The 12,329-nt window shown below is 42.9% G+C and overlaps 1 protein-coding gene across 1 annotated transcript; it reads right to left on the bottom strand.

Moving 5' to 3' along the window:
• Nucleotides 1–1,024: 1,024 nt before the first annotated feature.
• LOC124015987 (calpain-9-like) lies at nucleotides 1,025–9,856 on the bottom strand. Its single transcript, XM_046331498.1, has 19 exons — nucleotides 9,519–9,856; nucleotides 8,232–8,301; nucleotides 7,867–7,985; nucleotides 7,516–7,649; nucleotides 7,081–7,249; nucleotides 6,628–6,797; nucleotides 6,435–6,512; nucleotides 6,104–6,264; nucleotides 5,647–5,804; nucleotides 5,265–5,473; nucleotides 4,994–5,030; nucleotides 4,824–4,904; nucleotides 4,033–4,090; nucleotides 3,720–3,784; nucleotides 2,412–2,480; nucleotides 2,196–2,274; nucleotides 1,840–1,956; nucleotides 1,618–1,676; nucleotides 1,025–1,485 (listed from the first exon to the last, which is right to left on the bottom strand). Exons 1-19 carry the CDS (start codon nucleotides 9,687–9,689, stop codon nucleotides 1,459–1,461), a joined length of 2,031 nt encoding a protein of 676 aa, XP_046187454.1. The 5' UTR covers nucleotides 9,690–9,856; the 3' UTR covers nucleotides 1,025–1,458.
• Between the last annotated feature and the right edge of the window lie 2,473 nt (nucleotides 9,857–12,329).

Consider the following 12,329-nt stretch of genomic DNA (forward strand, 5'->3'; position numbering starts at 1 on the left):
GAGGGTCATGTCTTGACACTCCTGAATAATAAAGCAACACCTGAGCAAGGCAGTTAAACAACTGTTCCTCGGGCGCCGAAGACGTGGATGTTGATTAAGGCAACCCGCCGCACCTCTCTAATTCAGAGGGGTTGGGTTAAATGCGGAAGACACATTTCAGTGGAATGCATTCAGTTGTACATTGACGAGGTATCCCCATTCCCCTAATACGTGTTCCCCTTCAGTTGATATAACCCAGACGACCAAACTAATCGATAATGAACAACAGGAATCGATCACAGCATCATCCAGCTCAAGACTTCCCGATATTTTGTGTAACCTTTATTTAAGAAAGTAAATCAGATAAGAACAAATTACTATTTACAATGACTGCCTACACCGGCCGAACCCGGAAGTCGCTGGGCCAATTGTGCGCCGCCCTATGGGGCTCCCAATCACGGCCGTTTGTGATACAGTCGGTTTTATTTTATTGGCACGAAATCTACAAAGCTTTTGTAATGTGAGGTGAGCAATAGCCAATGAGAGCTCGCCAGAGAAGAAGCCAGTGAGATTACTTTATTTTGCATTACCCATAACGCGTAGACTATAGAGAAGGAGCGATTACTACCGCTAGTATACTTTTGCACTTGCCTTTAATCAAAGCCACATTGTCAAATCGCTACAGCTCTTAAGTTCACAAGCAATGTTATTAAATTCTAAATGTTGGCTATGTATTTCAACTCTGGCAAGCGTGAATGTCTGACTGAAAATATTTCAGGCTGCTTTGAGCCACTGCTCCTTGCAGCTACATTAAATAACACAATTGTTTTCTTGAGACAGCGTGGTATCGACAATCCTCAACACCAAGTGAAGAATCTTGCAGCGTGTGATATCAGAGGCCAAAATCAATATCGACTCATTGGAGATCCACCATAAATATTTGCTTATTTAAGTAGGGCAATTTGTTTACTTTCTTCTTAGCATGCTGAGAAAGTATTCTACATTTGAATATTTCTGGACAAATCTAAAGCTCAGACAGCAGATATTACATTTTCATAATATACTTTTTATTTGGTTTAATCCCAAACTGAGAAAACAACTGAAACGGTGTGTCAACATGATGAAACTTTAAAAACTTGATCAGTGCATTATTTATTATTGGAGCATCTCTGTTAACAGAATTTAACACAAATCCTCCTGATTGTCAAATACAAGAGGCATAAGTTCCAAACTGTGGCACAAGTATGTTGGTTTCGTTTTAAAACTAAATGTCTCTATTGAATGAATTCAAGAGAGACAAAGGCATACAACGTTAAAACATAGCTATAACTATATAGCGTATGTTTTATGCATGAATTATAACTAGTGTATCTGCTAACCGCGTTCCCAGCGGGAACGACTCGATATTAGTGTATTTGCAAGCAACACATATTGCACCCCAAGCCCGTTATTTTACTTTGTTCTTCCACTGGATCCTCTTCAGACGTTCATGGAAAGAAGGAGGAACTGAAAAGACAAAAGTTATTTCATAATCAAAAGCAAATCATGTCTTGGTGGGCACATCACACCAGATGGAATTTTACAGTGGAAACATATTATACAAAATGTAATGTTCATATTATACAATGTGTATTATACCTGCAGTATGTTCATGTTGACCTGACCTGTCTTGCTTTGGTCCAATGCTTGGAACACCCCTGGGGGAGGACAAATATTTTTTTTTTGTCAACGACCAATATAACATTGAGTATGTCCAACAACTACAAAACACTAAACATCTGAGTGTTTCCTTGTTCCATGAAAATGCAAGTTATTTGAGCAGATATATCCCATAAGGTGGTACAGTCCCTTGGTACTCACTGAACATATTTTCCAGGCGGACGATGCAGGTGAGGTAGTCATCAAAGTCGATGTCGTAGTTCTCGTCAGCGAACCTCAAGCCAAGCAGCTGGAGGAGCTTAGTGTTCAGATGCATGCCTTGGATGGTGGAGACAGAATGTTACTAGGTAGGCTCTGATTCACACCTAAAGTCACACTTTTGTCTTTCTGCCCCCCCCCCCCTGAAATGTCTTCTTGAGAAAGTGTGGGAGTACTCACAGAGAAAGAGACCTTAAAGTTCAAAAGACAGGATTCAACACTAGCATTCTACCATTGAGATATGACCTTCTATGCAGGCATTCTGTGCTAACCCCATGTACCACGCTGTAGTCTCTCACCTGCTGCTTTCAGAGCTATGCGGAGCTCATAGGAGGACATCTTCCCTGACCGGTCCGTGTCATAAGAAATGAAGAGCATCTGCAACCAACACCATAGACATCGTTATCACCTCAACTCCACACACATGTTCAATATTAAATTGACGTCATGGGCTATTGTATAACAATGTATATGATATTGTAACTGACAGCAACATGTTGTCATGCTGTACTTACAATCCATTTCTTCATCTTTTCCCAGAAGACCTTGAACTCCTGAAACTCAAGCTGCCCTGAATTGTCAACCTGGATTGATCTGTCAAGGCAAATAACGTACATGACCAAAAGTATGTGGACACATGCTCGTCAAACATCTCATTCCAAAATCATGGGCATTAATATTGAGTTGGTCCCCAATTTGCCGCTCTAACAGCCTCCACTCTTCTGGGAAGGCTTTGGAACATTACTGCGGGAACTTGCTTCCATTCATCTACAAGAGCATTAATGAGGTCAGGCACTGATGTTGGCCGATTAGTCCTGGCTCACAGTCGGCGTTCCAATTCATCCCAAAGGTGTTCGATGAGGTTGAAGTCAGGGTTCTGTGCAGACCAGTCAAGTTCTTCCACACGATTGACAAAACATTTCTTTTTGGCCTTCGCTTTGTGCACAGGGGCCTTGTCATGCTGAAACAGGAAAGGTCCTTCCCCAAACTGTTGCCACAAAGTTGGAAACACAAAATGTCTAAAATGTCATTGTAGGTTGTAGTGTTAAGAGGCATAGCCCGAACCATGAAAAACAGCCCCAGACCATTATTCCTCTTCCACCAAACTTTACAGTTGGCACTATGCATTACATGAGGTAGAGTTCTCCTGGCACCTGCCAAACCCAGATTCATCCCTCAGACTGCCAGATGGTGAAGCGTGATTCATTACTCTAGAAAACACACTTCCACTGCTCCAGGGTCCAATGGTGGTGAGCTTAAAGCTTGGCATTGCGCATGGTCATCTTTGGCTTGTGTTCAGCTGCTCGGCCATGGAAATTAATTTCATGAAACTCCAGACGAACAGTTTTTGTGCTGACATTGCTTCCAGAGGCAGTTTGGAACTCGGTAGTGAGTGTTGCAACAGAGGACAGACAATTTTTTACGCGCTTCAGCACTCGGCGGGTCCCATTCTGTCAGCTTGCGTGGCCTACCACTTCCCGGCTGAGCCGTTGTTGCTCCTAGACGTTTCCACTTCACAATAACAGCACTTACAGTTGACCAAGGCAACTCTAGCAGGGCAGAAATTTGACGAACTGACTTGTTGAGTCACTGAGCTCTTCAGTAAAGCCATTCTACTTCCAATGTTTGTCTATGGAGATTGCATGACTGTGTGCTTTATTTTATGCACCTGTACACAACAGTGTGGCTGAAATAGCTAAATCCCCTAATTTGAAGGAGTTTCCACATACTTTTGTATATATAGTGTACATTGTAAAAGCATGAATCCAGTAATACATTTTTCCAAAGCCTCATTATAGGCATTTAGGAGAGGTGAAGGATACATCCATCAGGTTGATGATGCTGTGGCAGGTGTTGAGACTCAGACCGTCAAACTTGATCTCTCTCCCTGAAGGAAAAGAGAGGAACATCATATCACATTCCTGAAATAGTCATGACAATATTATAGGATCTGTAATCCATGAAAGTATAACCTCACAGACCCAGAGTGTGCAAGTAATTTAGCTTTAAAGAGTCAAGAGTCAAACAATGTGCACGTGGATGTGTATTCAAGAGGCATTCGTTGAATTGCTCTTTATGCTAACGTCTGAGTTGTAATAACACACAATGGATGGAACCTTTAAGAGGGCTGCTTACTCCTGCTAAGTACTCCATTCAACACCTGCTGAAGCTCCCTGGCAGAGATGGCCTGGTCCTAAGGAGAAGACACAATAGACAAAATATGATATTCTGGCTATGACCAATGAGTGGCGCACACGTTTCAAAGTTCATTCGCCACAGGACACAACAGGTGCAAAACAGTACAGTGAAATGTTGTACATTGAGAGCTCTTTCAGGTCAGTGCCAGTACCTTATTCAATGTAGGGGTACTGGAGTGGTTGAGGTGGGTTTATACATAAAAAGTGACTGGTTGTAGGATATACATGTAAACAGGGCTGAAAAGTGACTGGTAGCAGGAATATATAAATACGTATGGTAAAATACAGTACTGATGATAATATATACATGTAAACAGGAGTAACAGTGACCAGTAGCAGAAATAGATAGATACTAATGGTAATCAATAATCAATTAAGCGCAGCGTAAATGGTAGTAATAAATTGAATCAATAATAGGTAGGTGTGAGGGGGTGTAAGTGTGTGGCATCAATAATGAGTGTTGAGTGTGTGAGTGAGGCTGTATGCGAGTGTGAGAAAGAGTGACAGTGAAGGTGTGTGTGTCAGAGTGGGTAGAGTGTGTGGATCGTCTGTGGGAGTGGGATATTGTAAGAGGGAGAGCTGTAGTTGTTAGCCATTTAACAGTCTTATGGCCAGGGGATGCAACATTACTGTATTCCTTTCGACATGCTTATAGTATCGGAATCAGTGACATTGCCAGTTCAGCAGAAACAGCTCTCCTCATTTCTTAGAAGATTTTCATTTTCTTACCGAACCAGCAATCTTTTCAAACATTCTCCTCAGTCCCTTCTCCTCATCCGTCTCCTCCTCTGGTAGACTGGGCATTGGAGGCTGAGAGATACATCACAATACATCATCAACAGGAAGTACAGAGTGTCTCATCGTTGCAGTTTTGTGATATTCAACAGCAGAGTACTTACATCTGGCAAATCAGCATCTACTGTGTTACCCATCTCCCTGTTGATGACAACATCCCGTGATTAGCTTTCTCAAGTCACAAACATTAACTTGTCCAGCACATCTTACATTGAACGACAATTTAGGCTACATGCCATATTAAAAGTCAAATACATCTTAGCGTAGATCGCCTACAGCCATCAAGTGCTTTCATTCAACCTTTCCCTTCACCAACTATCTACTGGAAACTAATACTGATTCACAGGCAATTACTCCCAACCATAAATATCATACATGGTTCCGGCTGCCTTCTCCGAGAAGATGCGTATGATGAAGTCGGCCTCGTCGTGGGGCTGGAAGGTGGTGGGCACCAGCAGGTAGTTCCCTGGGGGCAAGGTGAAGCGCTCGGAGATCTCCCTTACGTTGATGTAGGTCTTACTGCGAGCCTTGGACCCATTGTAGCGGAAGAAGTCTTTCCCCAGGTGGTCCTCATCTTCAGGGGCCTGAGGGAGAAGAGAGAGGGAGGGACATGTTTTTAAAGACCCTTCAAATAACGAATGAGTAACTTTGTGATTAACAAAATAACTGTTACTATAGGTAGCATGTACTAGGAAATTGAAAACCCAGGTATTCCTATTGTTTGTGCATATGGTCTCTTGCATGCAGTGTCTCTAACCTCGTAAAGCGCAAAGCCAATGGTTTGCAGGTCCAGTCCCTCTTTCCTCAGCGCACGGCGGTTCTTCTGCATCAGAGCGATGACCACGCTGCACTTATCATTATTATCGTCAGCATGCAGCAGGGTCAGCTTGAACTGAGGGTTGGTCCAAAATGTATCTGGGGGAAAACAGGTTTAAATGGTTGTATTACTGCTGGGCTGGAACAAAAAGCCTATATACACTATCTGGCATTCCAGAATCAGGGTTGGTCACCTCTGGCACAGTGGATTCATCAAAGATACAATTGGCATTCCTTTTATCTGGGTCATCAAACTTTGTATGAACCAAGCTGACTGTCACATTACGAGGCTCAGACGTTCAGATAGAAATGTACTGTGTAGAATATATAGGTTAATCATTTATAATAGGGAATCAAGTCTATTCATTACATTTCTGTCTGCAACCTTGTCCTCTCACCTATGAAGTTTCTGCAGCCGCCTGCGGTGGAGCCACGGATCCAGTTTCCCTCGAACATGTTCACCTCCCACTTCCGCTTGGTGTCGTCCGTCAGAGAGTCCGGCGTCAGGTTGCAGATCTCGATCTTGTCGTAGTTGGCCTTGAAGTCCTCAAACTCCATCCTGAAACAAGCAACCATTTTGATTCAGAAAAGGCTTCACCGTATACAGGATTGGACCCAGACCTTGTCCGGTAACTGTTCAGGGCCACTGGAAAACCTATTGCTGTTGAACATGCGGGATGTAGTGCCAGATGTAAAACTAAATCTATTAAAATCGCTGTTGTTACTAACCAGAATTCACCATCATCCATGGCGTTCTGAAGAATGCGTTTTTTCTCAGAACTGTCGATCACATTCCACTCCCTAGACCTGTAAGAGAGAGAACAGATGACAGAATAACCATGTTCCCATAATGCGCGTAGTGTATGCTAGTTTTTGTTCCTACTCATCTCAGCAACACCTGATGGAAATGAACTGCACTCACTCGTCACTCCAGGCACCGTTCCATTCCACCTGTCCCCAAGGGTTCCTGATCCGGATCAGCTTGACCTTTTTCCCTCTGTAGTTAACCTCCTCAAGGCCTGTGATGGAGTAGGCGTGTCCCTTCACCAGCCCTGAAGCTGTCTGGGCCTCTGACTCAGCAGAGCTGGTGATCTGGAGAGAGGAAAAATCACAATCTGTATCCGTCACCAAAGACCAGGACCGTCTCTCAGACCTGGACCCGTATTCACAAAGTGTCTCGTAGTAGTAGGAGTGCAGATCTAGGATCAGGTCCATCCTGTCTATATTATCTTATTCGTTGTGATCTAAAAGACGAAAACTGATCCTATATCTGACCAGCACTCCTATTCTGAGACGCTTTGGAAATACAGGACCTGGTGTCTAAGGACCCCATGTATAATGGTCTTCCCGTGAAACTGGTTTAGGAGGCCCTTACGTCTATAGAGCAGCCCATCATTGAGCCTCTGTCGTAGGCCTTCTTCATGATGTTGAAGAGGTCGGTTGCAGCGCTTTTGGTTTCGTACGTTTCCCCAACGCCGCCGGTGAAGTCCTCCATGGCCTCTAGGGTAGAGCCTCCCTTCAGGGACTCATAGCTCCCGTTCAACCTGACAGGACAAGGAATGGAATGGGTTAACTAGGGATACAACGGGCGTCAAATAGCAGGCATTTGAAAATTAACCCAAGCTTTGCAGCTAGTGTACTGCATGCATTTGGTGAAAAATTGGTTGCAATCATCCAATACTCATGTTTTACATGAACTACACACTATCAAGCAAACGTGACGATAAGTGACAATAGTTGTACAAAACAACTATTTTAGTTTGCATAAATGTTATACCTGTACTTTTCAATGTTTACAAGTTACGCATACTTGGCATAGGCCTTCTCCAGCAGTGCGCTCCAAAACTCGTTGTTGGAGGCAGAGTGGAGCAGCACCAGGCGGTTCCTCACAGCAGGCAGTCGGTCATCCACCACCACGTCCAGCCATCTGTTGTGCTGCCAGAACTGAGGGGAGAGACATGTCAGACTATACTTACGGATGGCTTCCTTCAACTAAAGAATTGTATAATCACTGATGTCAATAGAGTAAGTACGATCTAACAATTAACAGATAAGACTCAAACATTCGGTGAATAATGTAATATTGTCATATAGATAAAATGCAATGTTCTGTCAATACATGTGAAGGAGCAGTTGATAGCTGTGTAGTGGGCGAGTCTACCTGGAAGTGGAAGATGCCGGCGTAGCTGCGGTCAAAGCCCTGGTCATTGGGGACCACTCTGGCCAGGGTCTCCTTATGGAGGGTCAGAGAGGCAATGGCCGCCAGGAGCCAGCAGTCCCCTGGGTGAAAAACATGCGATGAGTCAGGACCTACACACTGAAAGCCATGGACATAACCTCCCACCTTAGCTGTCGTATGTAATGCTATAGAGTCTAAGTCTTCAACTCAAGGCCCGGGGGCCACATCAGGCCCACAATCTGCTTTCTTGTGGTCCCCAGACAAATATCTCATTGTTATTTCTAGTATTTGGATAACGATGTATGATATACGATGCGTATCATATAAGAAGTACCATGTATACAAACCTAGTGCTCCTTGACATATGTCTGTCCTATCAGCCCCACCAACTATGAATTCGGGATTCTCACAAAGTTCCTGTAAAAGAATAGGAGCAGGTATAAGTGGCTTAGTGACAGTGGAGAAACAGGTTTTAAAAGGAGATGGGGTTAGGAGTGACTCTGCCACTTCGGGAAGGTGTGTTCACATTCCTGGCGTCTTAAATCAGTCAAAGTCCCCAGTCACTGGGACGCGGAAACACAGAGAGACGGTACAGCTATTCATTCACAAGGATCAACCAAGAGAGAAATGCTTAAGGATCACAAAAAAGGATCTTAGTTGGATATTTCCCATTTTAGTCACTAATGTTACAGGGAGAGATTGTTTTCTTAAGAGGTTTGAGGTATGCTAGTCTTAATAGTTGATCACAGATCTTAATAGTTACACATTGCAGTATCAACCTTGGCAAGGCACTTCATCTCAATGGCCTTGTGTGGTCAGCGGTATGTATTGAAATGCACAGTGTAAATGTTTTTGTGGACATATAATGAGTAAAAACTGATTAGCTAACCTCTCTGACCACATAACCTGTCAACCACCACTCCCAGCAACGTCAGAGAGAAACCATTCAGCGCAGGCTTCAAGGCTACATTCCGGGAAGACTGTGCCCTACACGTGAGACAGGCACGTACAGTATCTCCAGCTTCAAATGTGTACATAGGACATTTTAAAGTTTCAAGACAAACACTGCAGAAAGGGAATTAGATATTAGCCAGATAAAAGTATTGGCTAATATATTCCTTTCTTGCAGAACTGGTTTTAAAGGGATGGTTGGATAAAAGCTCGTCCTCAAAAGACAGAACTGGCTTGGTCTTGAGTGTTTGATATATATATTTTTGATTTATTTTATTTGACCTTTATTTAACTAGGCAAGTCAGATAAGAACAAATTCTTATTTAATGACAGCCTAGGAACAGCGGGTTAACTGCCTTGTTCAGGGGCAGAACGACAGATTGTTACCTTGTCAGCTCGGGGATTCGATCTTGCAACCTTTCGGTTACTAGTCCAACGCTCTAACCACTAGACTAGCTGCCGCCCCTATAATGTGAATAAGGTAAATATAAGGATTCTATACTTTAACATTGCAAAGTGTCTTGCCTTCAGAATAAATTAGCACAATCTACCTAAACAGAGACCCCATCCAGGCCATTCACTCTCAACGATCAACTGCAAAAGTTCTAATTACACTGTAATTACTGTATTCTTTGTCACATTAGCTCCCTCAGAGTAGACCCTTTGTACTATAGCTTACATACCCCAGGTCTCTTCCATTCAAAGTTGATGGGCACGCTCTGGCTGTAGTAGAGGGATGAGTCGCAAGCAGGGAAGTCTGGGTCCTCAAACAGTTTCTTCTTCTGTAGACACTCCTGCCTCAGCTGCTCAAACGTCTTCCCATCCGCTTGGGTGCTGATGGACTTGGCGGGCATCTTGAGGGCTCAGACTAAAGGGGAAACTTGGGAGAGATGGAGAAGGACAGTGTGTGTGTGTGGGGGAAGAGATGTGCCTTGTTTGTGAGCAGTGACAGAGACTGGAAGAGAGAGCGGTGTTGGGTGTTTTGCAAATCCTGTTTCTTTGGTGTGTATGTGGTTTGGACAGAGTGACAAGCTTGTCAAGCAGGTGGGTAGATAGGTACACACCCTCCTGACAAACTGGTTTGTTCATTCCCACGGCAACACACCTTACCTCACCCACTTTCCCTGCCCAACTGGCTGTTACTCCTCACTCTCTGATATAGGAGTTCACTATAGAATGTGTTCAAGAATGTCAGCTTTTTAGGTAGTGACAGATTTGTCATCACTGCTAACATGTTATGCATATTTGAAGTGGAACAGCACAAGTTCAAGTTTTAGATCTTAAAGATCAGGATCATTTTGTGGAGAAATAGTTATTAAAAAGCCATTTAAAAATAAAAACTCTCAATTACAAATAGAAGGCTGATATGAACAGAAAATGTCTGTCAACTAACGAGTATCCATTTGTTTTATCTTTACCATTATAGATATGAAGCCATATAAAACACTCCAAAGTCCAGATGTTTCGCTTAACTTTATCAATTCATCTTCACCCGCAAACATGCAACAGGGTGCCATCTCTCTGTAAAAATAAAAACCAGGTCCAGCCAGTCAGAGATTACAAAAATATATTTACACTTCTCAGCATGTTACAAATAATGCCACTGACAGAATGGTAAAGAAACAAAGTACAGTTGTCATTCTTTCCATGTGATTGACCTCATATTGGTCGCAGTTCAGCATTTCATAGCATGCCAACATTCTCAGTTAGTGGTGATGACGTTTAACAACTGTATGAGGACCAATCCTGGGGAGATGCTGATTTTTAAACAACTCAAGTAATCGAATAGCCAGAGACCCATTTTTTTTTTAGATCCATGTGAATTTTGTGCGTGACTGAATAAAACAGGTGTTGACCCTCAAGGCACTAGACCCAAAATGCAATCCTCATCCGGAACCATGCCAAGCTAACATTCTACCTGGAAACTCTACTTAGATGTGAATTTATTGGAAATATTCGGGAAACCTGAAAAGTTATGAGGTCTCACTAGTAGAACCCATCAGGTAGTTCTTGGTGAAAATGCCATAAATCAAAAAGTTATTTCTAATGAATCTACCCTCTTACATGTACAGTTGAAGTCTGAAGTTTACATACACTTGTAGGTTGGAGTCATTAAAACTCATTTTTTCAACCACTCCACAAATTTCTTGTTGACAAACTATAATTTTGACAAGTCGGTTAAGACATCTACTTTGTGCATGACACAAGTAATTTTTACAACAATTGTTTAAAGACAGACGATTTCACTTATCACACTGTATCATAATTCCAGTAGGCCAGAAGTTTACATACACTAAGTTGACTGTGCCTTTAAACAGCTTGGAAAATTTCAGAAAATTATGTCATGGCTTTAGAAGCTTCTAATAGGCTAATTGACGTCATTTGAGTCAATTGGATGTACCTGTGGATTATTTCAAGGACTACCTTCACACTCAGTGCTTCTTTGCTTGATATCATGGGAAAATCAAAATCAGCCAAGACCTCAGAAAAAAATTGTAGACCTCCACACGTTTGGTTCATCCTTGGGAGCAATTTCCAAATGCCTGAAGATACCACGTTCATCTGTACAAACAATAGTACGCAAGTATAAACACCATGGGACCACGTAGCTGTCATACCGCTCAGGAAGGAGACGCGTTCTGTCTCCTAGAGATGAATGTGCGAAAAGTGCAAATCAATCCCAGAACAGCAGCAAAGGACCTCGTGAAGACGCTGGAGGAAACAGGTACAAAAGTATCTATATCCACAGTAAAAACGAGTCCTATATCGACATAACCTGAAAGGCTGCTCAGCAAGGAAGAAGCCACTGCTCCAAAACCGCCATACAAAAAAGACAGTCTACGGTTTGCAACTGCACATGGGGACACTTTTTGGAGAATTGTCCTCTGGTCTGATGAAAAAAATAAATAATAATAGAACTGTTTGGCCATAATGACCATCGTTATGTTTGGAGGAAAAAGGGGGAGGCTTGCAAGCCAAAGAACACCATCCCAACCGTGAAGCACGGGGGTGGCAGCATCATGTTGTGGGGGTGCTTTGTTGCAGGAGGGACTAGTGCACTTCACAAAATAGATGGCATCATCAGGCAGGAAAATGATGTGGATATATTGAAGCAACATCTCAAGACATCAGTCAGGAAGTTAAAGCTTGGTCGCAAATGGGTCTTCCAAATGGACAATGACCCCAAGAAAACTTCCAAAATTGTGGCAAAATGGCTTAAGGGCAACAAAGTCAAGGTTTTGGGGTGGCTATCACAAAGCCCTGACCTCAATCCTATAGAAAAGTTGTGGGCAGAACTGAAAAAGCATGTGCGAGCATGGAGGCCTAGAAACCTGACTCAGTTGCACCAGCTCTGTCAGGTGGAATGGGCCAAAATCCACCCAACTTATTGTGGGAAGCTTGTGGAAGGCAACCCGAAATGTTTGACCCAAGTTAAACAATTTAAAGGCAATGCTACCAAATACTAATTGAGAGTATGTAAACTTCTGACCCAC

Source organism: Oncorhynchus gorbuscha, linkage group LG26 (assembly GCF_021184085.1).
Source record: "Oncorhynchus gorbuscha isolate QuinsamMale2020 ecotype Even-year linkage group LG26, OgorEven_v1.0, whole genome shotgun sequence".
NCBI classification, from domain to species: Eukaryota; Metazoa; Chordata; class Actinopteri; order Salmoniformes; family Salmonidae; genus Oncorhynchus; species Oncorhynchus gorbuscha.